The sequence below is a fragment of the Apteryx mantelli genome, chromosome 17 (genome assembly GCF_036417845.1).
Source record: "Apteryx mantelli isolate bAptMan1 chromosome 17, bAptMan1.hap1, whole genome shotgun sequence".
NCBI lineage: Eukaryota > Metazoa > Chordata > Aves > Apterygiformes > Apterygidae > Apteryx > Apteryx mantelli.
This window is the reverse complement of record NC_089994.1, coordinates 7,264,771-7,289,951: the sequence shown is the minus strand read 5'-3', so window position 1 is coordinate 7,289,951 and position 25,181 is coordinate 7,264,771. Positions and strand designations below refer to the sequence as shown.

The following is a 25,181-nucleotide window of genomic DNA, read 5'->3' as shown; positions in this document are numbered from 1 at the left end:
ATTAATGCTCACATCTATAACAATCTGTACTTTTATTTGTCTCTCTTTTAATCTCTTAAAGAGCCTAAGTGAAGCAGTATTTCAGATATAGGTGCATTATTCCTCAGAGGAGGAACTACAGAGAATTTTCCTGGTGAAACTGAACACTGTCATCTTGGAAAAGCTAATTTTAATGTGAAACGTGGGATAAGTGCCAGACAGAAATGCTTTTTAAAAGGATATACATTCTTTTTAAGAAAAGTGTTTGCATAAAATGCTTGTCAGTAGTGACTAGAGAAACTTTCTTTGCCAAGTATCTGCAGTAATAGAAAGAAGTTAAAGGAGTTGTGCATTTTACTGCTGTTACTCAAAATTGCAAGCCATAGAGAAACACAGTTGCTGCATCTTGAGGTTTTTGGCAATAATTTTCTAGATTAAACGACAGTTGAACTTAATTTTCTGCTAGTGGAATGTATTGGGAGGAGGAGGAGGTTGTGGAACGCTCATTTTTCCTTTGCTTCCTGCCTGTACTCAAGCAGTGAAATGAGACTTGTAGTGGCAAAAGTTCCTTCTACAGCACAGGAGGAATAAATATCAGAAGAGCTGTTTGTCCATCACCCTAGTTAAAGTGTACGTGTACGAATAAGAGGTTAGTAAATGGCAAGAATTCAATCTTCATATGCTAAGCTGTTGGAAATACTGCAACAGGTTAATAAGGAAGCAGCAGGACCTAGATCATGGCTTTTGTGAAATACTTGGTCATTCCTTAATTTCTAGCACCTTGTGGTGAGAGTTTTGCACTGGATCCTCTTTAGAGGACAACGTAGCATGCATATCTTGTTTATCTTCAGTTAGTAGGTGTTTAGTATTTTTCAAGGCCTGATGTAACACCCCATCCCTTTTTACTGTTGTGGAGTCTGGTGATAGAGATTGCTTTGTTTTTATGCCCTTTGAATGCACAAAAGATTTTCACGACTTGCTTTATATGTGAAGAGAGAAGGAGGATGAGAATTCTTCACCGAAACAAAAATGTTTTTAATTCTTCCTTTCCTAGAGTGTTGCCTAAGAGTAATCTGGGTTGCAATGTTGGCTTCTTCCATCAGGGTGATGATTTGGAGGAGAGGCTGGGAGGGCAGGCGAGGAACAAAGAAAGAAGCTGCTGTTTTGAGCCACTAATCTTCAAAACATCCGAACTGCCTTTCAGTTGTTTTAACCAATGGACTGCTTCTTGTATTGGCCATCAAAGGTCCGATGAATGAAATGGTGATATATTTGGAAGCTTGTCTAGGTAATGTGAAAGGTGTGGAAATTAAGTCTAATGATGTGTCAAAGTAGTCAATAAGGTTAGTGGGTTCTGGAATAAATATAAATGTACAATGCCGTCCTTGTTCCTGGGAGAATTCACATCAGCTGCTGTTAAAAAGTCTTCCTAGATTCAGAGGTCTGAGATTTTGCTTTCATTGCTTTTTGCTATGAATTAAAATCCAGTCTCTTCCAAACTACTGTGCGGTAGTGCTTTTAAGTCTTAGCTGGCTGGATTAGATGTGTGTGTGGGAGGGCAGGGGGTAAGGGGAGCTACAGCTTGTTGACAGGATTTGTCAAATACAAATAAAATCATTTTCTGAATTCAAGGTTTTTACTCACCTTAGTTTGTTTATGTTGACAGACCTTAACTGCCTAATTAAGGTTTTTTGAGGATGGAAGACAGTTTACAATAGAAACAAAACAAATCATTCACCTGTATTTTCAGAGTATTGAACTTTTTTAGAAGAATTGCAAAGCATACAGTTAAAGTTCTGTTATGCGTACAGTCTAAAATCTTTTGTGAAAGTTTGGCATACAGACATAGAGTTTGGCCTTTAATCTTGCATTTCTGAAGAACTGAAATTACCGGCCACATTCCATTTTAACGATTGTTAGAAGCCTCCTGAGGACAAGGATGTCATTGTATGCATGTGCATGAGTATCCAGCATCAGAGGAGTGACTTAAACCTTAGTAAATTTGGGAGTATCACATTTATAGTTAATATGTTTGTCTTTCAGCACCCTTCTCACTTCACTTGTTTGTTATCCTCCCTTTAGATTTTGATATCTCAAACTGTATGTCGTAGAGACAGGGACTGTGTCTACAGCATTGACTTGAAAGACAAATAAGGTGAAGAGCATGGGATTAGTTGAAGTTTGCAAGTATTTGAATGTACATAGATACAAGAATCTGATAAGCAAAGGAAAAAAAAAAAGTCCTGCCACTTCAATGAAAAGGCTGTATTTACTAATATAGTAATAGTTCTTTAAGAAAAGTTTAAAAGTGCAAAACAGTATAAATCAATGTTTCCTTGGTGCTGGTGTGCAGTGCCTATTTTAATTAAGATTTATGTCAGTTCTGTCTTTAGCCTGTTCAGAATATTGTGGGAGCAAGCGTTAACGGTTCCTCACTTTTCATGCTGTGATTAGAGAACTCGGGCAGGACACAGGAGATCAGGTGCATCCCTGGGGGGTTGAATTTGCCTCTCTCCCCTTCCAGGGGGTGCGCTTATCCCCAAACGGTGTCGCTCTGAGCGCGAGCTGCGTGTGTCCTCTTCAGTCTGCTTCACTTCATTTGGAATACTGTAAATAGCTGAGGGGCCAGGAAGCAGGCATGACTCTCTGCCTTAAGGGTTAAGATACTAATTTAGGATTGGAGAGGACGTAGGTTCCACTTCCTGCCTTAATAAAAATGTAATATGAAAGACTGAAGGGGCTGTAATCTCTGGGGATAGTTTGGCTGCTTTTCTAGAGACGTTTGAATTCCCTCAAATAGAAGAAGTCTGAATATGATTTCTTGTGTCATGGATAAGTGAGCTATTAGGTGTATGGGTCTACCATTATCGCTATCTTTTTGCGTGCTTTGTGTCAGGTTAGATGAAGCCTGAGATCTCTCTCATCTTTACTGAAGGGTGTAATCCAATAAAGTAATTTCTTACTTTGTGAACTTTGGGATTTTGGTATGAGTTAGGTAACTTAATGCTGTTGGAATTTGAGGGATTGTGGGGGGGGCACCAGATGGGATGGATTAATGGCGACTGTTAAGCTCTTATGAGGTTAGACATGTTATGGTGAATGCCACAATTTTCAATATTAGATTCAAATGCTGAAGTTTCCCTCATTCATCATTTGTCACTGAAACACAATGCAAAAAAAAGTATACTTATGAAACCTTCTTACCAGAAGTATTTTGAAAAATGTGTCACACTTTTTAAATACAGTGATTCCGATTTCTTAAAATTTGGAAGAAGAGCAGAGCAGAATTCTGATCACTTTGTGTATCTGAACTATTTTAGTTCATTATTTTGGTAATATGATGCACCAATGTCTTTGGTGCAAATGCCACCTTTGTTGTAATCTTTATTGCCCTTTGAGCTTTTATGGTGATTCTAAGCATTATAATATACTCTAAAAGCAAATAATTGACACAAACCATTTAGTCAGTCTAATTTAATTCTAGTGACATCTGAGTAAAATTTCCAGAAGAAGCCAGGCTGAAATTAGTAGAAAAATCATTGTGCACATTTTCTTTTTGCTGCTACTTGGCTTTAGTGTAACTGATTAAGATTAAAATTTGGAATGATTCAGCCAGTTATGTGGGTTGAGTGGAGCAGAGTGAAGCACAAGCTAGTGTGGCAGCTGAACTGGATCAAGACAATAAAACTGACTTTGAAAAATGATGATTTAATAAGATTAATGGAGCATATGTGTCATTGCAACACTTATGGCCCCTTTTCTTCTTACTTCTTCCAAGAATGCTAACATTGATCTTTTCCTCGTACGTCTTTTACAAGTGGTGACTGTGCTTAAAACACTGGCCACCGCCAGGCCACTGTGCTCCTCTCACATGCTATCCCTACGGGAACTCAACTGTTGTAGTGTATTAAGTGTCTTTCTGTCTGTAGAACCACTCGGATGAGATTATCCTGAAACCGATTAATCATAAAGCTGTCGTGCTGTCATCTTCATTATTGGGGCCCGTTGAGTGTTTCTGCATGTGGTCAGATCTAAGCCTCAGTCCCTAAATTCCTTTGGGTATCCTCCGTTTCTGTACATCACATTAAGTGACATGGTATGGACAGGGGTGTGATAAAGTAAGAATGGTCTGCTAACTTCTTGGGAAGGTATTTTGTAACTGATAACTAATCAATTAAAATAGAACATTTTTCATAGCACAACAAATATTTTAACATGATAAATACATTAAGTGAAGTATGAGGATAGTCTCATTTGTGAGGGCAAACGGTTTAAGGATGGAATGACCTTTTTCGTGATGTCAGAACAGAGGTTCTTTCAAGTGATCATGACATGCTTACTGAAATAGGGGAGAACACCCTAAGAAATGATTGTGTTGTGCAGTCTTGTGCTTAAGAGGCCTCCCTTATTCCTGAAGTTGCCCAAACAGATGTTGGCGAGATATGATTATATCTTATATTTATATATTCTAACATTTTTCCTAACCAATGGAATCTGAAAGGAAAATGATGGTGTTTGATTTCCTCTCTCATTCTCCCTTATGAAAACAATATTTTCTCCTGTGTGTCTTTGTCTGGTTTGGGTGATGTTCCCATACTTTCTGTAGCTAACTCATAGGCTTTTGGCTCAAGGAAGTATTTTCTCATGTGACACTGGTACATAGCTGAAGACTGTGAAATGACCCTCTTCCATTTTTCTGCCTCAGCTGCATTTCTGCAGGAGTCTCCACTATGAAGCTAGTATGGGGGGAAAGTACAGTGTGAACAGCAGGTTTTACAGGGTCCTAGGCTTGAAGTCCTCTGTTGCTCTCCTTTATTTCTACTTGGTCTGTGCTTTTCTGCTTGCCACTTTTTGTCTCAAAAGACTAAATTTGCTTTTCCATTCCTATGCACTATATGTTTGCATGGAGGAATCTTTAAAAAATGCTTTTGTTTGTCTGATAATGAGCCAGAAGATAACTTCTAGTAAATTTGTCGTGACTATTTTTCTTAACTATGTGCTTTGCTTTAATAGATTTAGAAGCCTGGCAGTAGTTCAAAGAGGTCAATGGACGTGTTGTGAGTCAAAAACATTCTACTGAGTCAAAAAGTTTTGGAACTGCTTGCTTTTGTACCACTGTTCTCAGGTCAGCAGTGCCACAAGCAGCAACTTTGTGCTAGAAGAGTGAGAGCGCTGTACACATAGATTTGTAGTGCAGCCTGGTTTCGTATGGTACAAAATGGTCTCGGCATGTGAATTTAGTGCATCTGCCTCTACAACAGTGATGCATAGGTAGAGTTTTGCAGAGGGGTTTTCCATATAGGTTAAGCTAGTAGTAACTGTATATCTTGAGGGTTTATTTTCAATTCAGCAGTTACTTGGATTAGTATGTTTGGCTTATTCCACTTGATATAGTGGAGCTTGGGCGAGAACAAGCATTACAAAATATTTGAGCTGCACAGTAGTGTGAATAGCAGGACAGAGATGAACATATCAGCTGAGCTATAGCTCTCTCTGCCGCAGTATTCGTTCTGGTGTCTGCAGCACTCAGCAATGTGCCATCCTTTGTTCAGTTAGATAGCTAAATCAAATTTAAAATTTGATATCAACTTTTTTGGAAACTTTTATGGTGCGCAGAAATTAAAGAGTGAATTTTGAATGAGCACTGCAACTAGGATAAATTGGTAGGCTTTTTTACCCATAAAAATTTGCCAACTGTTGATATGGGTATGTTGGACATGAGAGACCAAAGCTCAATGGTATGTTGTTATGCTAACAAAGGCCTATTTTTCCTGGTACAACTTTACCGCTTTCAGGGCTACAGTTGTGATTTATCTCACTAGCATCTGTGTTGGACCCATTTGGCAAGATAAAATAGGTGTAGCAGAACTTTGACTTATTTAGTCAATGGAAAGTTCATGTCCCGGGTGACTGTTAGCTAAAGGTGAGTTTGGTGAAATAACAGGAGGCAAACTGAGTTGGATTATATGGATTTTTATAGCCAGTTTTGCAGACTGGTGTAAGGTGAGGTGTTATCTTGCTTTCTAAATTTGAAGGCACAAGGTCATTCTGATCCTTTTGGAAGTTCTAGGCTAATAGTCTGCACGCTGGAAGGATTATTTGCTTTGTGCACTCTTCTCTTCAGATGGCTGGTCCTGTAGCTTTGCTTGAATATCTGCTCTGAGAAGTTATCGCAAAGGGCTAAAAGCTCTCTTGGGGAATATTATGATCTCTATAGGGTTTTGAAGATGAAGAGTGGAATCTAATTAAGCTTTGTGTTGAACCTAGTTTAAAAATTTGTTGTTTTTTTTTTCCTTCAAGAAAGAAAACTTTAAAGCTAAAGAGTGAAGAGCTGGACTTTTTCCTTTTTTTATTTTCTGCTAACTTGACTGCTTCTAAAGCAGATGCAGCTGAAAGCAGTTAAAGATGGTGCAGAACAGGAAGAATCTCTTCAGCATACTTGTGTGCCTTACAAGAACCCCAATGTTAGTTTTCTGGCTAGTTATTTTTGTCTTTATATCTTATGTTTTTGCAGATAGAGCATAAAAAAGAACTACCTTAAAGCTAAATCAAAAGATGAAAAAAGTCTGCCCTAGAACAGAACTACTTCTCTGCAGGGGACTTTACTGGAAGAAGTTTCATAAGAATCACAAAGCACTCTCTAAAGAATGCTCCTATTTTTTGTTGTTGTTGCAAACAAAGTTTTCTAGATATTAGGCTAGAATTTGTTGAAAGTAGTCTCCATCTGTTCTCCTGCTGCCTGCTTATTTTGCACCTACCTTAACCTTGATACTCACCTGTATTCATATATTATACTTCTCTTGCACTTAGGTTATAGAGCAGAGATCAGACCCTTTCCAGTCCTATCATGGGTCAGCTTCTCTCATGCACACAATTTATTTATCTATAAGATCTATTTATCTATAGCCATATTTGCTACCGTCAAGGCTTTTTTTTTTTTAAGTTGGCCTCAAAACAGGGTGCCTGTTTTGATATGCTGTATTCTCATGCCAGCTGAGTCCCCCCTCTTCACTCTGTACAGTTGTGAATAGTCGTGCTCACTTCAGAATCTCACCAGTCGTCAAGTGACAGCGTTATTCTGCCTGCATACAGACTTGGTACAGTGAAAGGTAAATTTGGGCAAACAGACTTCTGCCACTCTGGCTTTGACCCGTGCAGGAATATCCTTTTGATATTGTTGCTGAAGTTTCATAGTTTGGTGCTGATAGTGTTAGCTCGCTCTTTTATGGAAGAAAGTAATATTTAATTCTACCTAGGCAAGTCATTATAACGTATATGTCATAATTGTGTACTGTGTAGATAGGTCAACTCGTCAATAGTACTCCGAGCTGCTCTTTCTAGCAATATGACAAGGTCATATTGATGAATTTGACTTTGGTTTTGGCTTGTTTGTTATTAGGCCATATTGTTGATAAGGCTATTAGTCATTAGTTTTATTTTTTGATCTGATTTCTGAATACACTGTTATCAAGAGTTTGGATTTCTGAGCACATAATCAATAAAATTCTGGCGTAAGTGTCAAAGATACGAGGCGTGGTATTGTTTTGTTTTTTTAAGTCAACAGTAGAGTCAGTGTAGATGAGATAATATCCTTTTTTCTGACTACAGTGATAAAAGCAAATAACCTTGGTAATTTCTGATTAGAGGACCTAGTACCTTTTGATATCTTAAAAAAAATTAGGGGGATGTGGATATTCTGCATATTTGTAACTAAAGTACAGGAATCATTGTGGAAGTTAAACCTAGAACTAAAAAAAAATCTACTTTTTTTAATACTGGGACAGAAAGATGTGTTAGGTCAAGGAAGCAATGCAGCATTCAGATCAATGCCTCATATTAATATTTTATCAACTTTACAGAAGTGAGGGACAGAGGGAATGCTGTATTTGACAAATGTAAGAGCCAACAGAATTTAACATTTGGACAGATACTACTTTTGGAAACAATTGAGTCCTGTGGCAGTTTTAGAACTGTGATAGCCAGATGTTCTTAAGAACACAAGAATTGGTCATATTGCCCACCTAGTCTGCTCTTGTTGACCTATCCACTAGTGAGTATGTTTTGAAGAGTATTATAGCTGGGAAAGCATAAAGTGACCCTTCTTCAGAATATTCTTCAAATCTTAAAGGACTTCCTGGTATTTTTGTAAGTTAGGTCTTAGATGAGTTTTCCTCCAGTAGTTTGTCTAAGTGCATTTTTATAATTAATGTGTATTACAAAATGATGATACCTAGCTGTTGGAAAAGGTAGAGGTTCCGGGGTCTCTACTAGGCTATGTTCCTGGGACCTGTTGTAGGAATTAATCTCTATCAGCCTGCATTAGTTAAATTGAAGTTGTTGTACTACTTTTTCTTCCTCCCACGCATGCTCACAACTGTGTAAAGGAAGCAAGATTCTCAAGGAAATTGCAGCATAAATGATAATTTTACTCTTCTCCCCAAACCTTCGAGCTCTGCAGGTGAATGGTTGGCTGGCTTTTGTACCCCTTAATAACTTTTTAGTACTCCTTCTTATGCTTTTTTTTTTTTAATTGCAGTTTGCCTCCAATATTGTCTTAGTTTTCCGAAGTGATAGCAGACTATCTGTGTTCTTTAATGTTCTGCTGCAATGGGGTGTTGAGTGACTTTTCAGCCTAAAGACTCTTGTTCGTTTGCCTAGCAGTGAGACACTGAACGGTGGTGGAGACACTTGAGCTGTTCATAGCACCTAGGCAGCACAGCAGAGCAGCTGACGTTGACTTCATGCTCATACGTGTAGTTTTGCAGCCATCAGGGTTATAAAGAACAGCGTTCATTACCAAAACATCTATGTATTTCACAGATAAACCAGCTTTGTATGTTTGTAATACAAGTACGCTTGTATTTTCTCAGTTTCTGAACCACTATGAAGCTTATATTGGTATGTCTTTATGAGAAGACAGTGATTTACCAAAGAGGTGGGATTTGCAGCATGCGCTGCCATCAGAGTTCTTCTCTGCTTGATCAGCTCTATTCACTTAGAGAAAGAAACCTTACGAATGGGAATAAAACCTTATTTTATTAGGCCTTGGCTCCAGAGGGTGTTACTCCAGATACTTACCAGGTTAGCAAAAGAATATCTATATTGCTGCATCTAGAGATGTTGGTAGTTACAAAGTCCGGCTGTTTGCCCTCCCGGACTGAAGCTTTAATTAGATGCTAAGGACACGCGTGCAAGGCGAGCAGCAGTGCTGGGATTGGAACCCAGCTGCACCGGATGCTTTACAATAAGATCTTCAAGGTAAAGTCAGCTATTGTTAGGTCCTCAGAGGCGAGATACTTTGTCCCATCTGTAGTGCTTAGATTATTTGTGCTTCCTGTTAGCTCTTGGTGTAGCAAACTGAGCGTTTGAGCATTCATTTCAAGTCCCAAAGTTCAGACACCTTAGCAGGTGTCTAACCACTGTGGCCATGCAAGATCTGCACTTGCCTGAATATGCTGAGAGGCAGTTTCAGCACAGACTTGTTAGCACAGGGCTCTGCTGATAACTCTGGGATTTCTCTTGCAGAACATTGCAGACTGACTAATAGATGTACAGGAATTTTCCTGAATATCCAAAGACTTTCTCTTTCTGTCACATAATCTGTTTTCTTTTGTCGTTGCCTTTTTTTAACTGCTTGCTGGCACCATGACAACCATAATATTATGCATGTGATTGAATGTTCACAAATAGGACTAGGATGATGCACATTTGGCCAGTTGCATAATTAGATGAACTTAGCCCTGGGTCTTTGGAGAACTTTGGATATTGAGGTAGTATGGCTGTAAGAGGAGCAGGAGGAGCAGGGTGAAATCGAGCTATTAGTTTTGTAGAGTGTTTATCTTGAGCAGCTTTATTTGGAAGAATGCCATTTCTGGAATTAGATGACTGACAGGGTCTGAGACGAGGCTGAATTGCATTACTGGAAGAAAGCTGTGTCTTCTAATGATAAAGACTCAATTTTCTGGAACTTTGTGCAAATATCTTATTGCTTCAGTTCTGGAAAACACTAACATAGATTCCTTTCAACATCGTAAAGTGTGAAAATTTGTTATCCTTCATTCCTAATAATAGCTACGAATTTGCTATTTATAGTTTAACTGTTGCAGGTTTTTGTAATGTTTTCAGTGCTGTTAGGAGACTGTTGCTGTTGAATATCATCTGTCTTGATATTGCATAGGAAATGGGCAGCTTTGGCTGAACAGGGTTCCAGAACCCTGCTGGAATTTATGAAGAGGATCTACATGTCTGTTGTAATGTGCTATGTCTCTCCTCTCCCCACCACACCAAACATTTGACCTGCAAGAAGGGTGTTGATGAGGGAGAAGTCTGATTGATCATAGTGGAAGGTTCACGTGTACTGATCTTAAAATAATCTCAAAGGCTGCTGTGCCAAAGTTTTTTTTTAAAAATTTAGACCTGTTTGTTGAAGTGAGATAATAGGATCTCCTGATCTGTCTGGCCAGTGAGTAATGTCCTCTTCCTTCCCGCCTCCTCCCTTCCTCCCTCCACATCATCTGAAGAGATCAGACTTATCCTCCATAGCTCTGGCTTACTAATTCTTTTGCTGACAATTTGTGCAAGAGAGAGGAACAGAGAAAATTATTTTAAAGTAGTTGTAGGAACTGGCTGAATTTGTGATTCTTAAAAAGAATGGTGCCTTATGACCAGAGTGGATCTCCCACTCTTTTTCCATGCAAGTTGTTCAACAGTGTAAAATCAAGTGTTTAGGCTTTCTTAATGTTGTAGACAGCTGAGGAGGGTGACTCTGCAAAATGCCCAACTGATAGAAATTTGTAGTGCTCTTATTTTGGAAACAAAGGTTGCTTTGAATAGTAGATGTTTTATAAATAGGAGTGTCTTGGGTATATAACGTGTAGAGATATTTTTTTAGAAATCAATGCTAAATGGGCTTTTTCTTGATGATATGGGAGAGCTCTTCATTTAAATTTTTAGCATGTTTATAATTAAACTTTTTTTTTATTTTGTGTTACTAGACATAAAGGAAAATGCTCTCAACTCTGATACAAGGCAAGTGGGGAACATAAGGCCAGATGGTAATTAAGTTTTGCCTAACTCTATAATACCATTTGCAATTTTCATAACAAAAGTCATCTTAATTTTTTTATTATGGTACCAAGGTACCAGAGATGTATCCAGAATTTGCATTTTGTTTTTGCGATTAGGGAAGTGACTAAGTCCTGTGAAGTAGGGGCCTTTCTCCCCAAGAGTGATGGTCCCGCGCACGTGAAGGTGTGCCGAGGAAGGTTCAAGAAACAGGCGTTGTATTTCACTAGCTGTGTGATTCCTAATTCCTGTTAGGGTGCTGCTCCATTTTATATAAGCTACAAAACCTGCTTGTTACCCAAGCTATGCTTTCCCCACTGCAGAGCTGGAAAAACTCCCTGAATAGAAACTTGAAGAGAGCAGCTGAGAGATCCTTTAGGCAACTGTTTTGGTCAGATTTAAGAACTTTATTTTTATTTTCAAGGCATTAAAAGAGAATAAGGAAATCCATGATCCGAGCAGAGTCTAGTGGCAAGATTACGGTTACCTGCTTTGCTTGTTGAGCAAGCTGTTATGTTCTGTAGCAGGTGTAACTTTCACCAGCAGATGTACTCCAAATGGGAGTTATGAACAGATATGGTGCTCCTGAATTCTGTTTAATTTGGGAGGTAGCCATTAGTCAGGCATTTTCTTTAAATAGCACCTTTGCATTGCATATCCTGGAGTTCAAAATATTTCTGTTATATCACTTCTTGGACTCTTTACTCTAAAGTGCTGTCTCTTAGAAAATACAAGCAGCGCTGTAGATCATTAATAGTAACAACAAAAATGCAATATTGACTATTAAAGGACTCTCTTTAAAAAGAAATTTAATTCAACTAGTCATCGAACTTGTCTATATAGTCAGTTATCCCTGGGCAATTCTGTGATGGTTTTTCTGGCTTATTCGTTTATTCATTCTAATACTCCAGATTGTCTGGTTTATTTGTTAATTATAAAGAGTGAAATCGTTCATACTGCTAATTAAGACACTCCTAGAATGGCACAGAAAAATGGTCAGGGAAAGAATAGTCACTTGTGTCTAATTTATAGAACAATTACTGCCAGAGTAGCTCAGAGTTTACAAATAAAAATACCTAACTTTCAGATGCGTATCTGTCTACTGAAGGTAGCAGGGAAGAGCCGCTTCTTTCAAGCAGTCTCCTTTAGCCTGGTGTCTATGGCGGGATGTGGTAAGGAGCAAGATCTTGTATGATGCATTGTGCTCCAAACTAGATTCACGTTCCACGAGCGTGAAGCAACTTCAAAGAAACTCTTCTGTTTGGTACTGAAGCCCTGAAACTGGGAAGGCTGTGAGTTCCCTAAATAACCGCATCTATGGTGACTGGTAGTTTCATGCTTAGCAGAGATTACCATGCAGGTCTCAGAAAGCAAAAGGAACCATCTTTGTAATTGTGAAATGAATGGGAAGCCATCTCGGAGCCTGGGAAGTAGATAATACATCTGGAAGACTATTTTTGTGTTGGTTGGAGTTCATAGAGAAATTAGGAGGCCTGAGTAAGATATGTGATAAGCAGCTCAAAAATCTCAAACGCTAAAGAAAATCTCAGCGCTAAAGAAAAGTGATGGTAACATGTTCCTTGTTCATGTCTAATACTGGAGAATCCAAACCTAATGGTATGTTCAGTGGTAGGTTGTGACTGCAAGTCACAGGTCAGGTATACTGCCTCAGCCTCTTTTCTTTTCCTCCTCTTATACTAATATGAGTTCAGTTCTGTCTTGTCTGAATTGTGGCGGGTAATTTGTGTACCCTTTCCTGTCTTCAGATAAAGTTATAAGTGATTCTTCTTTAATAAAAAGATGAAAATCATCAACACTGTGATGACATTACAGTGTAAGATGTCTCCATTGCAGTAGTGAGTGTACAGTAGTAGTTGACTGCACAGGCTCTGTAACTGGGTAGTGCTGCCCGTTGCGTGCTCTTACTGCGGGAGGACGATAAGATGCCTCGTGTTACCTGTGAGTTCAAGAGAAAGTGCCTTTCTAGTTCTTCTTCTTCATCTTCTTAATAAAAGATACTTCTTTTCCTTTGCTGAGAACCTATGTGATTAGATGTTTATTTTCCTTCATTCCCAGGAGAGCAGACATTGTGGTTCGTGTTTTCTGTTTTGCCCCTATATGTGAAACAAGATTTAATCTAGATGAGCATATTTCTGGAATCCATGTAATTCTCCCCCTAAAAGGAATTGATAAGCAAATTGGCTTTCTAAAACACGAAGGAAAACCAGAGCAAACTCTTCATCAACACATTCCTGATTATATCCAGCATTTGCCTTCCACAAAATTCCTAATACTTAGTAATGTCTGTGGTTTCCCGTTGGGCTGCTTAGCTAAATGTAATAAATGAAAGCTGTTGAAAGAGAAAGAAAATTAAGACTAACTTCACCGTAATCTAAATTGGATGAAAACTATTTTGGATTGTATACTTGTTTTGTATTTAGTTTTCCAAGATCATACCAGTGTAAGTCTGTATGTTTCTGACCTTCACAAAAAGTTATTCATCAGAGGAAGAAAATACTAGCTATTAAACAAGGTTTATGTAGACTAATTGAATTTTTACTCATATCTACTTCAGAAATTATGGAGAGAGTATTCACATCATTTAATTTTAAACTCCAAATTTAGGACTACATAAATATATAAATTAAATGGAGATGCTAGAGGATAATTCAAAAAGCCTGGGTCAGAAGCCTGCCTCTATCCGCTGACTACAGAGGAAATGTGGTCTTGTAAATGAAATGCTTAAGATGCCATATGTAGGAGGATTTGAATAACCTCTGTATGATCACAGATGCGTATATGGGCCACAAGTCCATTTGACTGAACATCTCAAACAAATTTGTAAAAGCCTGACAGTTGCAAAAAGCCACGTTTTCCTGTCCATCTAATGAAGTGGCAGCAAGACTACTTGCTGTCTGAAAACTGAGCTTTGACTTCCAAAAATGCAATTTCTTAAGCATCTCTAGAAGTACCACAAATAAATGTGAGCCCTTGCCCGAAGAGGTGCACCGGGAACATAGCTCCCTAGCAATAAAAATGTGTTTAATCTTTTCAGAACTAGTATGAGGATGAAAATGTGCTTTCCAAGAATTGTACTGTTGTAGTTGTTTCTGGAGAGATTAGAGGAAAACATTTGAACAAATCAGTGGTCAGGTCTGGATGAAGAAAAGTTCTCTTCAGTTTTTCAGCCAGGCATCACACCCGGCACTTCTTTGCCACTTTGTCACATTAAAAAAACTCTCAACTTTGTTCTTTTTACATAATGACATAATGGACCTGCTTTTTTCTTATTTTTCCAACATTATGATTTAGAACAGTTTTAATATTAAAATACAGGCAACAAAAGAGACAGGAAAATTGTCTTAAACTGTTTAATTCTGTGCTTTGCTTGATGTGAGATGTTAGAGCAGCTTAGTCCTTGTCATCAGCTTTTGCTTGTTTCCAGAGAGCGTGTGTGTGTGTGTGTTTGCAGATACAGTGACGCGGGACTACAGTTGAGGTTCATGCCTGGACGTGGTGAAGCTCCTCTAGCTCTGCTTTAGTCCCTCCCTGGAACAGTGTCGCTTTAGTCTTCGTTTGCTGGTCTTGATGAAAATCTGGTCTGGGCGATCTGGGATCTCTGATACAAGTCACAAGCAACTACTTGGATCTTCGCTGTTGGAATCAGGGAAAAATAATGTTTGATAGAGATAAATGCAAAAGCTCCTTCCTGTTTCTCATCAAGAGGCTTTTGGTATTTTCACACTTTAGAAGTTATGCAATAGTGACACATAAATGGTTATATAGTGTGTACTCGTACATAGACTAAAATGAACTTTTCAGAGGTTTTTTTTCCTAGCTTGGGAGGAAGTTGGGCAGAGCTGTTTTTTTTTTCTTTCTTTTTCTTAATAATATAACATGCTTAGCATCAGTTTGTCCCAGCTAAATGTTACTTGTAAACTTAAAATATTAAAATTACTCTTTGAAGGTCCAGAAGAAGCAGCACATTTCTTCTTCCAAGTTCGGTGTCTTTGTTCCTGTAAACTTTTGAAATTGATATCTGTGAATGAAATATATTTAACTTACTTTTCTGTCTATATAGTATTGATTTGTGACATTATGCATGGCTGATAAAGATGACAGTTAGTGACACACTGATTAAAATCCTTTTATCTTTTTGTGTTTCAAAAATACACAATGCAGTTGTTCATGTGTAAAATCTTAGCCTAAAAAATCCTCCAAGTCCTAAGCAATAATGATCAATAGTATTTTAAAGCATAAGCTTAAATTTTATAACTAGATCCTCATCATGCTTTACTCCTCATGCAAAAGGAGTTGTCAAATAAAATATTAAGCATGATTAAGCTATAAGAATTTTTTGTAAAGTATCAATTTTACTTTGTTCACCGCTGTGTACGTTCAAATCTGAATAATGATGTAAAAAGGAAACAGGATCTGAGTATTATTATGGACTCAAAGTAGCATATAGTTTTTAGTTACAGGAATCAAAGCAAAGTGATAAACTGCATGTGAATTTAGCAAATTATGTCTAAATTTAGTACGTGGCTTATGTATAATACTTGTAATAACAATCCATAAAAGCATGGTAACATGTTTGAATCAGCTTTATAATCTTGTTACTACGTGTTTCAGAATTCAGCTTTTGTTCCTATAGTTCAGATGCGAGCGCTTTTGCCCGTAGGGTTTTCTTAGAGTAGAAGAGCATTCCAAGGGGGAATTGCATTATTTTTAACAAAGTTAAACCTCTGTGTGTTTACTACCAAACCTTTTTTCCAGGAAAGTGTTTTGTTCCTGAGCAAGAAATATCAGCAGAAATATAAATGCGGTGCAACAGCATGTAATCTGTGCCTTCCCAAGGGACGCTGGTATTTTCAGAGAAGTCTGTTGCTTAAAGCAGCTCTGAGGATTATGGAAGGATTTTGGAAGGATTTTCCCCTGTAGTATTTTTGTAGGTGGCTTTGAGACATGGGAATCCAGCACAGCTATGAGACTGAGCTTCTGAGTTTAAGAAAACTGAAGTTTTCTTAAATGTAGAATTAGCTTTATGCTTTTTAAAGATCCCTCCGCATTTGTATTTCTCATGGTTTGTGTGGGTTGTTGGAGCTTCTAGCATCTTTTGAACCTACCGAGCCTCAGGCGCACAGAAATGTTGTGGGCTAAACTTCGCTGTTGCCTGCTGTTGGATTTGGGGCGTGTGTGTGTTTCAGTCTGTGTTTGTAGAAGAAACATAATGAAATGAGACCATCCTGCTGTGACAAAACATGCTGAGCTTCCAGGTGGATGTAATTTAATCATGGCCGTATAAAAATTTCCCTTGGTCCTGTGCGTGAAGGTGCATACGCTTCGATTTGCACAAAAGGTTTATGTGATGGATATTGAAGGCCAGACAGCTGCTTTTGTGAAGGTTCACGGTTAATAAGCACAGCAACTTCCAGAGGGTTAAAGCTTCGCATGCGAGATGCTTTTAATAATCCATCTGAACACTACCGTTTCATTAAACCTCTGCTGCTTGGCAAGTACTGCGTGTGCACGGGAGCAGCAGGACGTGTTCCCCTTCCCTTTCTGCTTTCTCGGGGCTGAAAAGTGCACTCCGGGTAACGCAGCGGCAGCGGGTCCGCTTTTTTGTTTTGTTTTTTTCTTCCTCCAGAAAGCGCAACGCGTGAAGCTGGAGGAACTGCCGTCCCTTGAGTTGTCGCTAGTGCTCACGTGACTGCGGTGAAGTTAATCCGCAAATGAGCGTGGACTTGGGGAGGGGGGAGGGATTTTTCCAGCTGGATGAGTTTTCTGTTTGGGGTTAGGAGAGAATGTGAATTCCCCTATTGCTAGTTAACACAATTTTAGATCATTTTAATCTATGCGGCTGCTTTCTCTAGTAATTCCCCCATTTGGTATTTCTTTTTCCTTGTGTGCCCACTTGTCCTCTTGGCGTGTATTTTTCTAGGTTAAACAAAGTTCTCATCTCTCCTAATCATCTTAGAAACTCTTTTCTGAGCTTGTTCCAGTGACAGACCGATAATTCTGTTAACACTAAAGCTATATTAATGCTTTAATGCCAGTGCCTGTCTTCCCATTTAATAGTCTTCTCTCCTTCCTATGCTGTATTTATTGTTGGCTCTTACAAAATAAGATTTGAAAAAAGATACGATGATGAGAGAGCACTTCAGGAAAAATGTGACTGTGGGTGTCTCTATCCAAAGTAGCGATATGAGTAGGCTAAGCGGGATGGAAGAATAGTAGTGCCCATAAAGTAAAAACTTAATTGACTTCTGTACTAAATCATATGCAGCTTTAACAAGTTAATTGCATTAGAGTGTGTATATATATGCATTTAATGCCATACTAAAAATTTAAGCCAAATTCTGTTTCCTAGCTTTATGCTACGCACAGTCACAAAGCTTTTGGCACAGGCACTTTGGAAACATGTGGCATTGATTGTGCATATTTCTATGTAATATAATATAATGTAGTGTATCATTTTGGTGCTTTATACTTGGAGAAAGAAGCTGCGGATTTTTTTTTTTTTCTGTGATGAATGCATGTAGTCCTCAGATTCACTTGTTTCTATTTCATTTCTGTACTAACTAAAATAACCATCCTTTCTGCTTGATGGAGAGGCTTTGCGGAGTGCCTTGTGTGCGTCTGGGTATGCGAATTTTAACTCGGGTTAATCGCGAGTCAGTGACTTGTGCTAGAACAGGAGCAAAATCCCAATTTTGAGCTTAATTTTGCCCCCATCCTGCTTTCGTTAGTACCAGAACTAACCATGGGATGCCTTGGGTGTTCACGCGGGGCGTTGTGCGGTGTCGGTGGATGGGATCCACGCAGTAGAGGGAGGTGCTGTTTGACGTACCAGTAATGTCGATCCTGATGATATTTGATGCTGGATTTTTCCATTTGAAGGACTTTATCCTTTATAAAGAAGTTGCCTTGCATTTACTTTTTAAAAAGCAAAATATGTTCCCATTTGATTTTTAGAATTATGCTTCTGGTTTTGGGAGCGTCAGTGCATTAGTTCTGTACAACGAAACGGTCCTTGGGGTGTAATCGCTACAGCATTGCAGAAAACCTTCTCTTAGGTTTTACTTAAAGCTCTTGATTCTGACTGGAAGGTTTGGGGTTTTGTTTTAAACTCCTTGCTTTTCACTTGTATCAGAAAGTAGAAGGGGTGTTGTTTTCAGTCGATATTTTAGTTTCAATGAAGGAATTAAAAAATCCCTTAAGCTTCCTGGGAGCAGCTGCCGGTAGTTACTTGACCCACTTAAAGCTCATTTTCTCCCCACTAGCACTTTTTACGTGTATTAGCAGGAATAATTATGATACTTTCTGCTTATTTTGAAATGCTTCTTGATCATATTGGCATGTTTGGAGAAGAGATTAATTAATCTTCAGTTTTGTGGGATTTTTGTCACTACTCCCCCCCATCTAAACTGATATTATTGTAGGGCTCTGAGCCTACTACAGAGTTGAGAAGATTTTTGTTGCTTTTGAGAAGGGCAAGTGTAGAGCTGGAGTCTTACTATCACCTACTTTTCTAAATTTAGAAAAACTTAAAGAATGAGCAGGCACAGTTTTGAAGTAATCAAAAATAAAGCTGCTCCAGTATGATCGATTATATGAACATATTGTGGTGGTCTGGGAATCGTTGATCTTGAAGTATATGGGAGAGAAGGTTTGCTGTTCATTTTATTTTAAAACAGCTATGGTTTCCCCAATAACTTGTTTAAGCTTGTTTTTTTCTTCCTTTAGTGAAAAAATACATTTATAATTTTTTTCATGTAAGCCACTTTTACAGGACCTATTATTGTCAAAGGTTGAAAAATAGCTTGCAAAGTCAGTATGAATCTCTGAAGTATGAGGTAGACATGAAATCTTTGCTCACCACCCTTTTTCTGGCCCAAATTGAGTAGTAGTGAAGATCTGCACAAATATTTGATTCCAAATAATGAAAACTGCCTTGTCTTGTCAGCTCAGACAACTTTTAGCCTTGGCTTAGGGTCGTCTGCGATGCTGATGGCAGCACCTGAGTAGAGATTATTTTTTTCTTTCTTGAAAGTAATGATTTGTAGTGTAGTAGCTGTGTTAACAAGGTTGAGAGTGGTAACGTACATTGGTTGCCAGCATTTTCACTGCAGCGGCATCTAACCCGGCCTGGAACAGGTCTTCCTGTTCCTGCAGCGCAAACGCACGTCGAGTCCGCTCCGGTTGCGCTGCTGCTGGCAGCAGTCGCTGTTACCTTGCAGACAGCTCGAGCTATAGCTGTGGACAGGGCTTTGTTAACAAGTAGGCGATTCTCATACAGAAAAGACTTGTCCTCATTCTTCAAGCAGTAAATGGATTTTTATTGTAGACTGAAAGCAGGGAGCATCCTCATGTTATAGGTGATTGTAGTTGTTGCTAATGAGCCTTTCTGTTAAGTAGAAAAAGACTCGCAGCCATAAAAACATGTACTGGAGCCTATGATGAAGACTTCTGGAAGTTTTTATCCTCTTCTTGTTGCTAGAATAAGTGTAATAAAATGAAATCTAGCACTAGTCAACAGCGGTCGTCCTCCTAACATAGAGCTGTGTTATCAAGTGATTGAAAATTCTGATTTGTAGTATGACTGGGATATAAATTGATATCTCTATAACCCGGAATGGTCTTCACTGTGAAAACTGTAGAAAACTTCCCTGGCCAGGGACAACCTGTAACATTTCCAGACAGGCCTTCTTAAGACACAACGTCATCTGGGTCATGATGAGGCTCTCTAGCATAAAACTGTAGGCAGTTGCACAGCAGTACCCTGTTGACTTCAATTACAGTAACCACACCCTTCATTTGCCCTTTTCTTTCTGATGTAAAAGGGCTATTTTTGGAAAATTCATACAGCTGAAAGTGGTAATTTAGATAGACCAGCTGTTTTAGCAAAGCTTTGGTGTAGGCTAAATATTGGACTGACCTTTGCGGAATTCACTGGTCTGCTGGAGTCTGAAAATTCACATAAAGCAACCTTGCTCATGGCTGGGACAAGAAAGGGCCGTGCGTAGCTGCTCTTCTCTTTCTCCTCCTTCCAATCCTTCTTTTGGTTATTTGTGATTTATTTTGATTTTAACATTTATTTGATATTTATTTTGATTTATTTTATTGATTATTGAAAGAGTCTTCCGGATGAGGAAAGTTGTCTTTGTAGATTATGCTATTTTAATTTGTTCTTGTAGTTAAGTTATAACTGTCTTGCTTTGTCAGATATATATGTATTCATGTATGTTTTTATATGTATATATGTTTGCAACTTGTTCTGATAATTGCTATTCTTATTCTTCCCTCAAAACACTGTATTTATATTTTGGTTTGGCCATTCATATGATGCTAGAGCAAAGCTTGAATCTGTCCTCTGCAGTACACAGCAGTCTTGTATAAACGGGTGAGACTAGGAAGACAATTACTTGTGATGCTTTTTTTTTTTTCCCCACTTTTTCAGAGTTTAACAAATTAACCTTATCTCTTTTTCTGATTCTTTTGAAGCCTTTTTTTTTTTTTTTTTAAACATACTAAATAGCTTGGCCCTTGCAAATGCCATTTGGTTACTTTTTGTATCTCACTGAATACCCTTATTTGTTAGTGATGCTTGAGCTTATTTGACAGTCTCGTTAATGAATGTCCCTTACCTCGGTGTGTTATTTTGTGATAGCACCATGCAGCTGTAACAAAGCTATCTGGAAAGCTGGGGATTGTAGAAGTGTACGGTGCTCAAAAGTGCTTGTGTGGACAAATAACTTTATTCTAGTTCTGAAGAGTAACAGTGATGTGACTGCACACTGCAATTGTATAGTTTAGTAGTGAAAACAAATCTGGAAAGACTGAAGTAAAGCAAACTATTATGAAACGTCATAGATTGCAGAAACTATAGTACCTGAAGTCTGTTTTGAAAAGTAACTTAATTAAACCAATGCTAACTTCTGTGTAGGCAAATGGAAATGGCAAGTTTAGTTGTGTTTAATTTAGCTCCAGTAAAGTTTGAATTAAAGGCCAAGGTGTCACGGTGTGCTTGATCAGCCCTGACTGTACGCTCCTCCTGAAAGAGTTTCGGTCCTGCCCTGTCGCTGGCCACACGCTGCCTCCTTTCCCCTCTGCGTCACGTCTAGTAATTGTGCAGCTGCTGACCTGAATGAATACTTGCTCACAAAACCCGACAATTTGTCGGGTCAGCTTGCTGTTTTGCAGGTGTAACTTTTCCACCTCTTTCATCTTTTCCTTCCCATTAATAAACTAAGCTTTACTAGCAGCAGCCACACCTATTGTGGTGACAAATGTTTGAGAAAGGACACTTTGTTGGCAGGGCTCTGTAGCCCTATATATAGGCAGAGGCCTGTAGGTCTCTCATGCTCCCGGCCCTTGATACTCAAACCAACACAGACAAATCCTATCTTAAGTTGGGTTCCTTTAGATTAAACTGTCATGAACAGGCAAAACTAATTACTTTTAAAGGTAAAGGTATATAAAACCCAAACCAAACAACCAACCCTCCTCAGTAAAACAATGAACCTGAAAAGCATGAATTTATTTTTGTGTGTGTGGAAGAGGTGAAAATTAGGTGTCCAGGCTCCCATTAGTCTATAAATGTACAGTGTGAAATCAAAAAGGCTGTATTTTCTCTGGCAGTAACGCAAAGGACATTCAACATGTTTTGGGGGTGTTTATTTTGGTTCTGGGTACTTATTTCTCAAGCAGATACATATGTCCAGGACAATTTATTCAAAGATGCTTTTTTTTTTTTTCTATTAACTATCAATTGCACATTTTTCTCCCAAGTATGTAACTCCAGTGTGGATCCACTAGTCTGGTGGAGAAATCCAGTAGCTGCCAAGATTACTATGCTTTTGAAGGAGGGGGCTGTTGTCCTGCGTTGTTGGGAAGTAACGTACCTTTTAAAGAGCGAGGGATTCCTCCGCTTTCATTCCTGCATGGGAGCGCTCCTAGCTGAGCGTGCGATCTGGCAATCTTCCAGTTACTGTAACTCCTAAATGCCGTAAAACATATAATTCGTTGTGCTGTTGGCAAACAGGCTGGTGAACCAGAAGGGCAGCTCAGATAATGGTTTTCGTGGAAAATGTTTCTTGCTCGCTTGCCTCTCCGGATGCGTTAGTCAGTGTGTGCTTCAGCTTCTCGTCAAAGTGAGCTTGGGGGAGTGTTTTCACTTGGCATTTATCTTTTGGGGAGGGTTTTAGGAAAACAGCTGTCTGGAAAGGATAGAAGAGGGAATTAGGTTCTTAAAATGGATGTGTCAATTATTTTTAGTTTAGTTTAGTTTTTTGGTATCTAATAATGTGAAAACTTTGTCCTGAGATCCATGTCTGATAAACAAGAGGAGTTATTCTCCTGTTATAACTTTGAAATGCCTGCCTGAGTCCTAACCAAGTTGGCATAGGAAAATCTGTTTTTAATGGGATATCTTGATTTATTCTTTTTTTTTTTTTGCTTGCAACTTAAGGGTTTTTTTCCTTGTGTGATCCATGTTTCCATAAACTACTCAGACTTAGCAGGCCTTACCTGCAGATGACAATGAGGTGAAACTATTCCTTTAATGTAAATGAATCCATAGTAATTTGCTTGTTTTTCCTATGAATCATACTGAAGAATGGAATAGTGTTGAGGTATGTTTACAGTTTCGGTGCCATGACTTCATGCTTAAAATGAAAACGGAGTGTAAAAGTTAAAGGTATAACTTTGGCTTGGCAGCAAGCCTAATGGAGGCTCTTAAATACGTATCTTGCACACCTAAAGTAGTTGAAAGAGAGGCTTTTTAGTTTTACCCTTGACCTGGAATCCAGTTAAGGAAAAAATTACTATTGGTTTTACCTATGAAATGAGTCCATTCCCCAACCAAAATGAATATCTGCACAATTAACTGTGATTGATCTTGGTATACTCGGTGGTGCCCTTCTTTGTGTGCCCTGGCGCTGCGCTCTGGAGTCCCTGAGTTTGATTTGCTCATCTTAATGAACGATGTTACAGCATTGACTCAAGATTGCCTTACACTGAAACATGAAAAATGAGTTACCCTTAACAATAAATGGTCCTGATCAGTGTATTCACTCATCCTTCTTTTAAGGAATAGAATAGTTAATAGAATGTTTGAAAAATGTCAAACAGACAAGTGGATTCAAGAAAACATTTTCCTAGCTAAGGGCATACTTCTTTGTGTGGTCAACAAAAAAAAGGATACATTGGGTCAGTCGCAGTGATGTGAAGGTGAGCATTGATTTCTGCACACAACTAAAAACCCTGGGGGGTGGATGGAAGGAAGTGAAGTTGCAAAATACTCTTCTACTTCTTGTCTTGGATTTACCAACCAGTATTTCTTGACTTTCTGTTCGCATTTTCTCTATTACAATAGCAATTACTGATGTAATAGGCACATTAAATAGCTTGTGAAATATATGAAACCCTTGGAGGGAAGGGGAGGGGGGACGTTTTTCCATAACTGAATTTGTCATTTAACATCAGATTTCCAGCAAAAGTTGAGTTTTTTTTCTTTCCCCCCCTTTTTTTTTTTCCCCATTTTTGGATCCCTTTGAAAGAATTGACTGTCCGCTGAGATAGGACATACAAACTGAATGCTTACATTCATCAAGTTCTAAAAATGAACGATGAGTAATAGGGTGAGGAAGGGGATGCTTCGTTGTAGCCCTTTCGGTGCTGTATGAGCCTATGAGGAGTTTGCTTTGGAAGAGAATGGAAGTCGTGAAAGTAGAATATGTGTTTTGAGGGGGAGCTCTTAAGGCATGGGTTAATGTCACTTGCAGTAAGGAGACAGCAGACATTAATAATAAAAGTGATATTTTAAGTGTGAGATGAAGAGTACCATATTGATTGAATGAAAAGTCATGGCTTTTCATGTGGGTTGAAGAGCATTTGAAGTTGTGCAGTTGCTTCTCGAGCAGCCACGTCTTTCCAAAACTGAAATATGCAGATGAATCCAAGCCTGGATCCTGTTTATCCCGCCTGTGCGTGGAGTAGCATATTCCCTGCCAGTTTTGAAGGACTTTGTGTGTACGGAAAAAGTATGGACTAAAACTGCAGTCGGAAGGACTTAGGTTGGATGTCAGGAAAAGTCCTGTTATTTCATTGACCATTTTAAACAACTGGTGAGGTGTAAATGTTCATCATGACTGACTGATTGAATTATTATTTAATCTTACTTTGGGGAAAGACCATGAATTAAATGATCTGCTGACGTTCCTATCAATGCCGTTTTCTGTAATTCTGTGATAGATGTCTGCGAGTTATAGATTTGGTCCCTTTAAGCAAAATAAAAAGCCTGTCTAACATATTCTAATGCATCCTTAGACTAGCCTATCTAGCATGTTTACCTTCCTTTAATAGTTTTAATTTTCTTAATCTTGAAAGTGCTTGGATACTCTGATCACGGATGAGCAAAACCACTTGATGAAATGCAGTCTTCTCTCTTCACGCGCACTTTAGTGAAGTTCATTCATCTCCTGCATTTTTCAGGCTGATGCGATTCAGTTGTTGCTGTGCTGTTTGCATTCTGCTGTACGTACAGTAAATGCAGCAGAAGTTTATCTTGCTGTCGTAACAGATTTTGTATGAGAATGATTAATGTCCGAGGTGGTCGGTGCGCATTGCTGTGGAAACGTGGGCATTGCATGCTTCTCCCGCCCCTCTCAGCAGGATTTATTGCAATTTCTCTTGCACCTGGAAGTGAGGGGACCGGCTTTTGCTACTGAAACATTGAGGGGTCGGGTTTATTGCACTGACGTTTAGTAGACAGCTTGGGCAAACAAAAAGAGGTTTTTCTTTCAGTTGCACCAAACTTTCCTGACTGTTAAGGCGGAAGGGTTTGGGGGTACTGAAGCCACTGCCGCCAGTGGGAAGAGAAGGCCGTTCCCTCGTGCTGCGTTTCGTTTCCTGGGATCAGAAACAAACCAGACCAGGAATCTGATCCATCTGGAAAACCTTCCCTACTTTCCCAATTATTGTCCAAGCAGACAAGTCCCCTGATCTGGTTTTCCACGTGGCTTTACAAATGGTTGTGCCACCGGGGGTGGAAGGAAGAGAAGTCACCAGATGCCTGGTGAAAGGGGAAAAAATCTTGCTTCTGTAATGGCAGTGTTGGCTTATGGTCACGTCAAACT

At 38.8% G+C, this 25,181-nt stretch overlaps 1 protein-coding gene across 2 annotated transcripts in view; it reads left to right on the top strand.

Annotated features, from left to right (window-relative positions):
• Window positions 1-25,181, top strand: part of SPPL3 (signal peptide peptidase like 3) — a 60,668-nt gene that overhangs the window by 2,982 nt on the left and 32,505 nt on the right. Inside the window, exon 1 of one of the 2 annotated variants that reach the window (XM_067306978.1) lies at window positions 21,737-22,196. The exons of the other annotated variant lie outside the window; for it this stretch is intronic. Within the exon in view, the coding sequence (XP_067163079.1) occupies window positions 22,117-22,196 (80 nt within the window). The 5' untranslated portion in view covers window positions 21,737-22,116. Of the gene's footprint in view, window positions 1-21,736; window positions 22,197-25,181 lie in introns of those variants that run through there. 2 annotated transcript variants of the gene reach the window in all.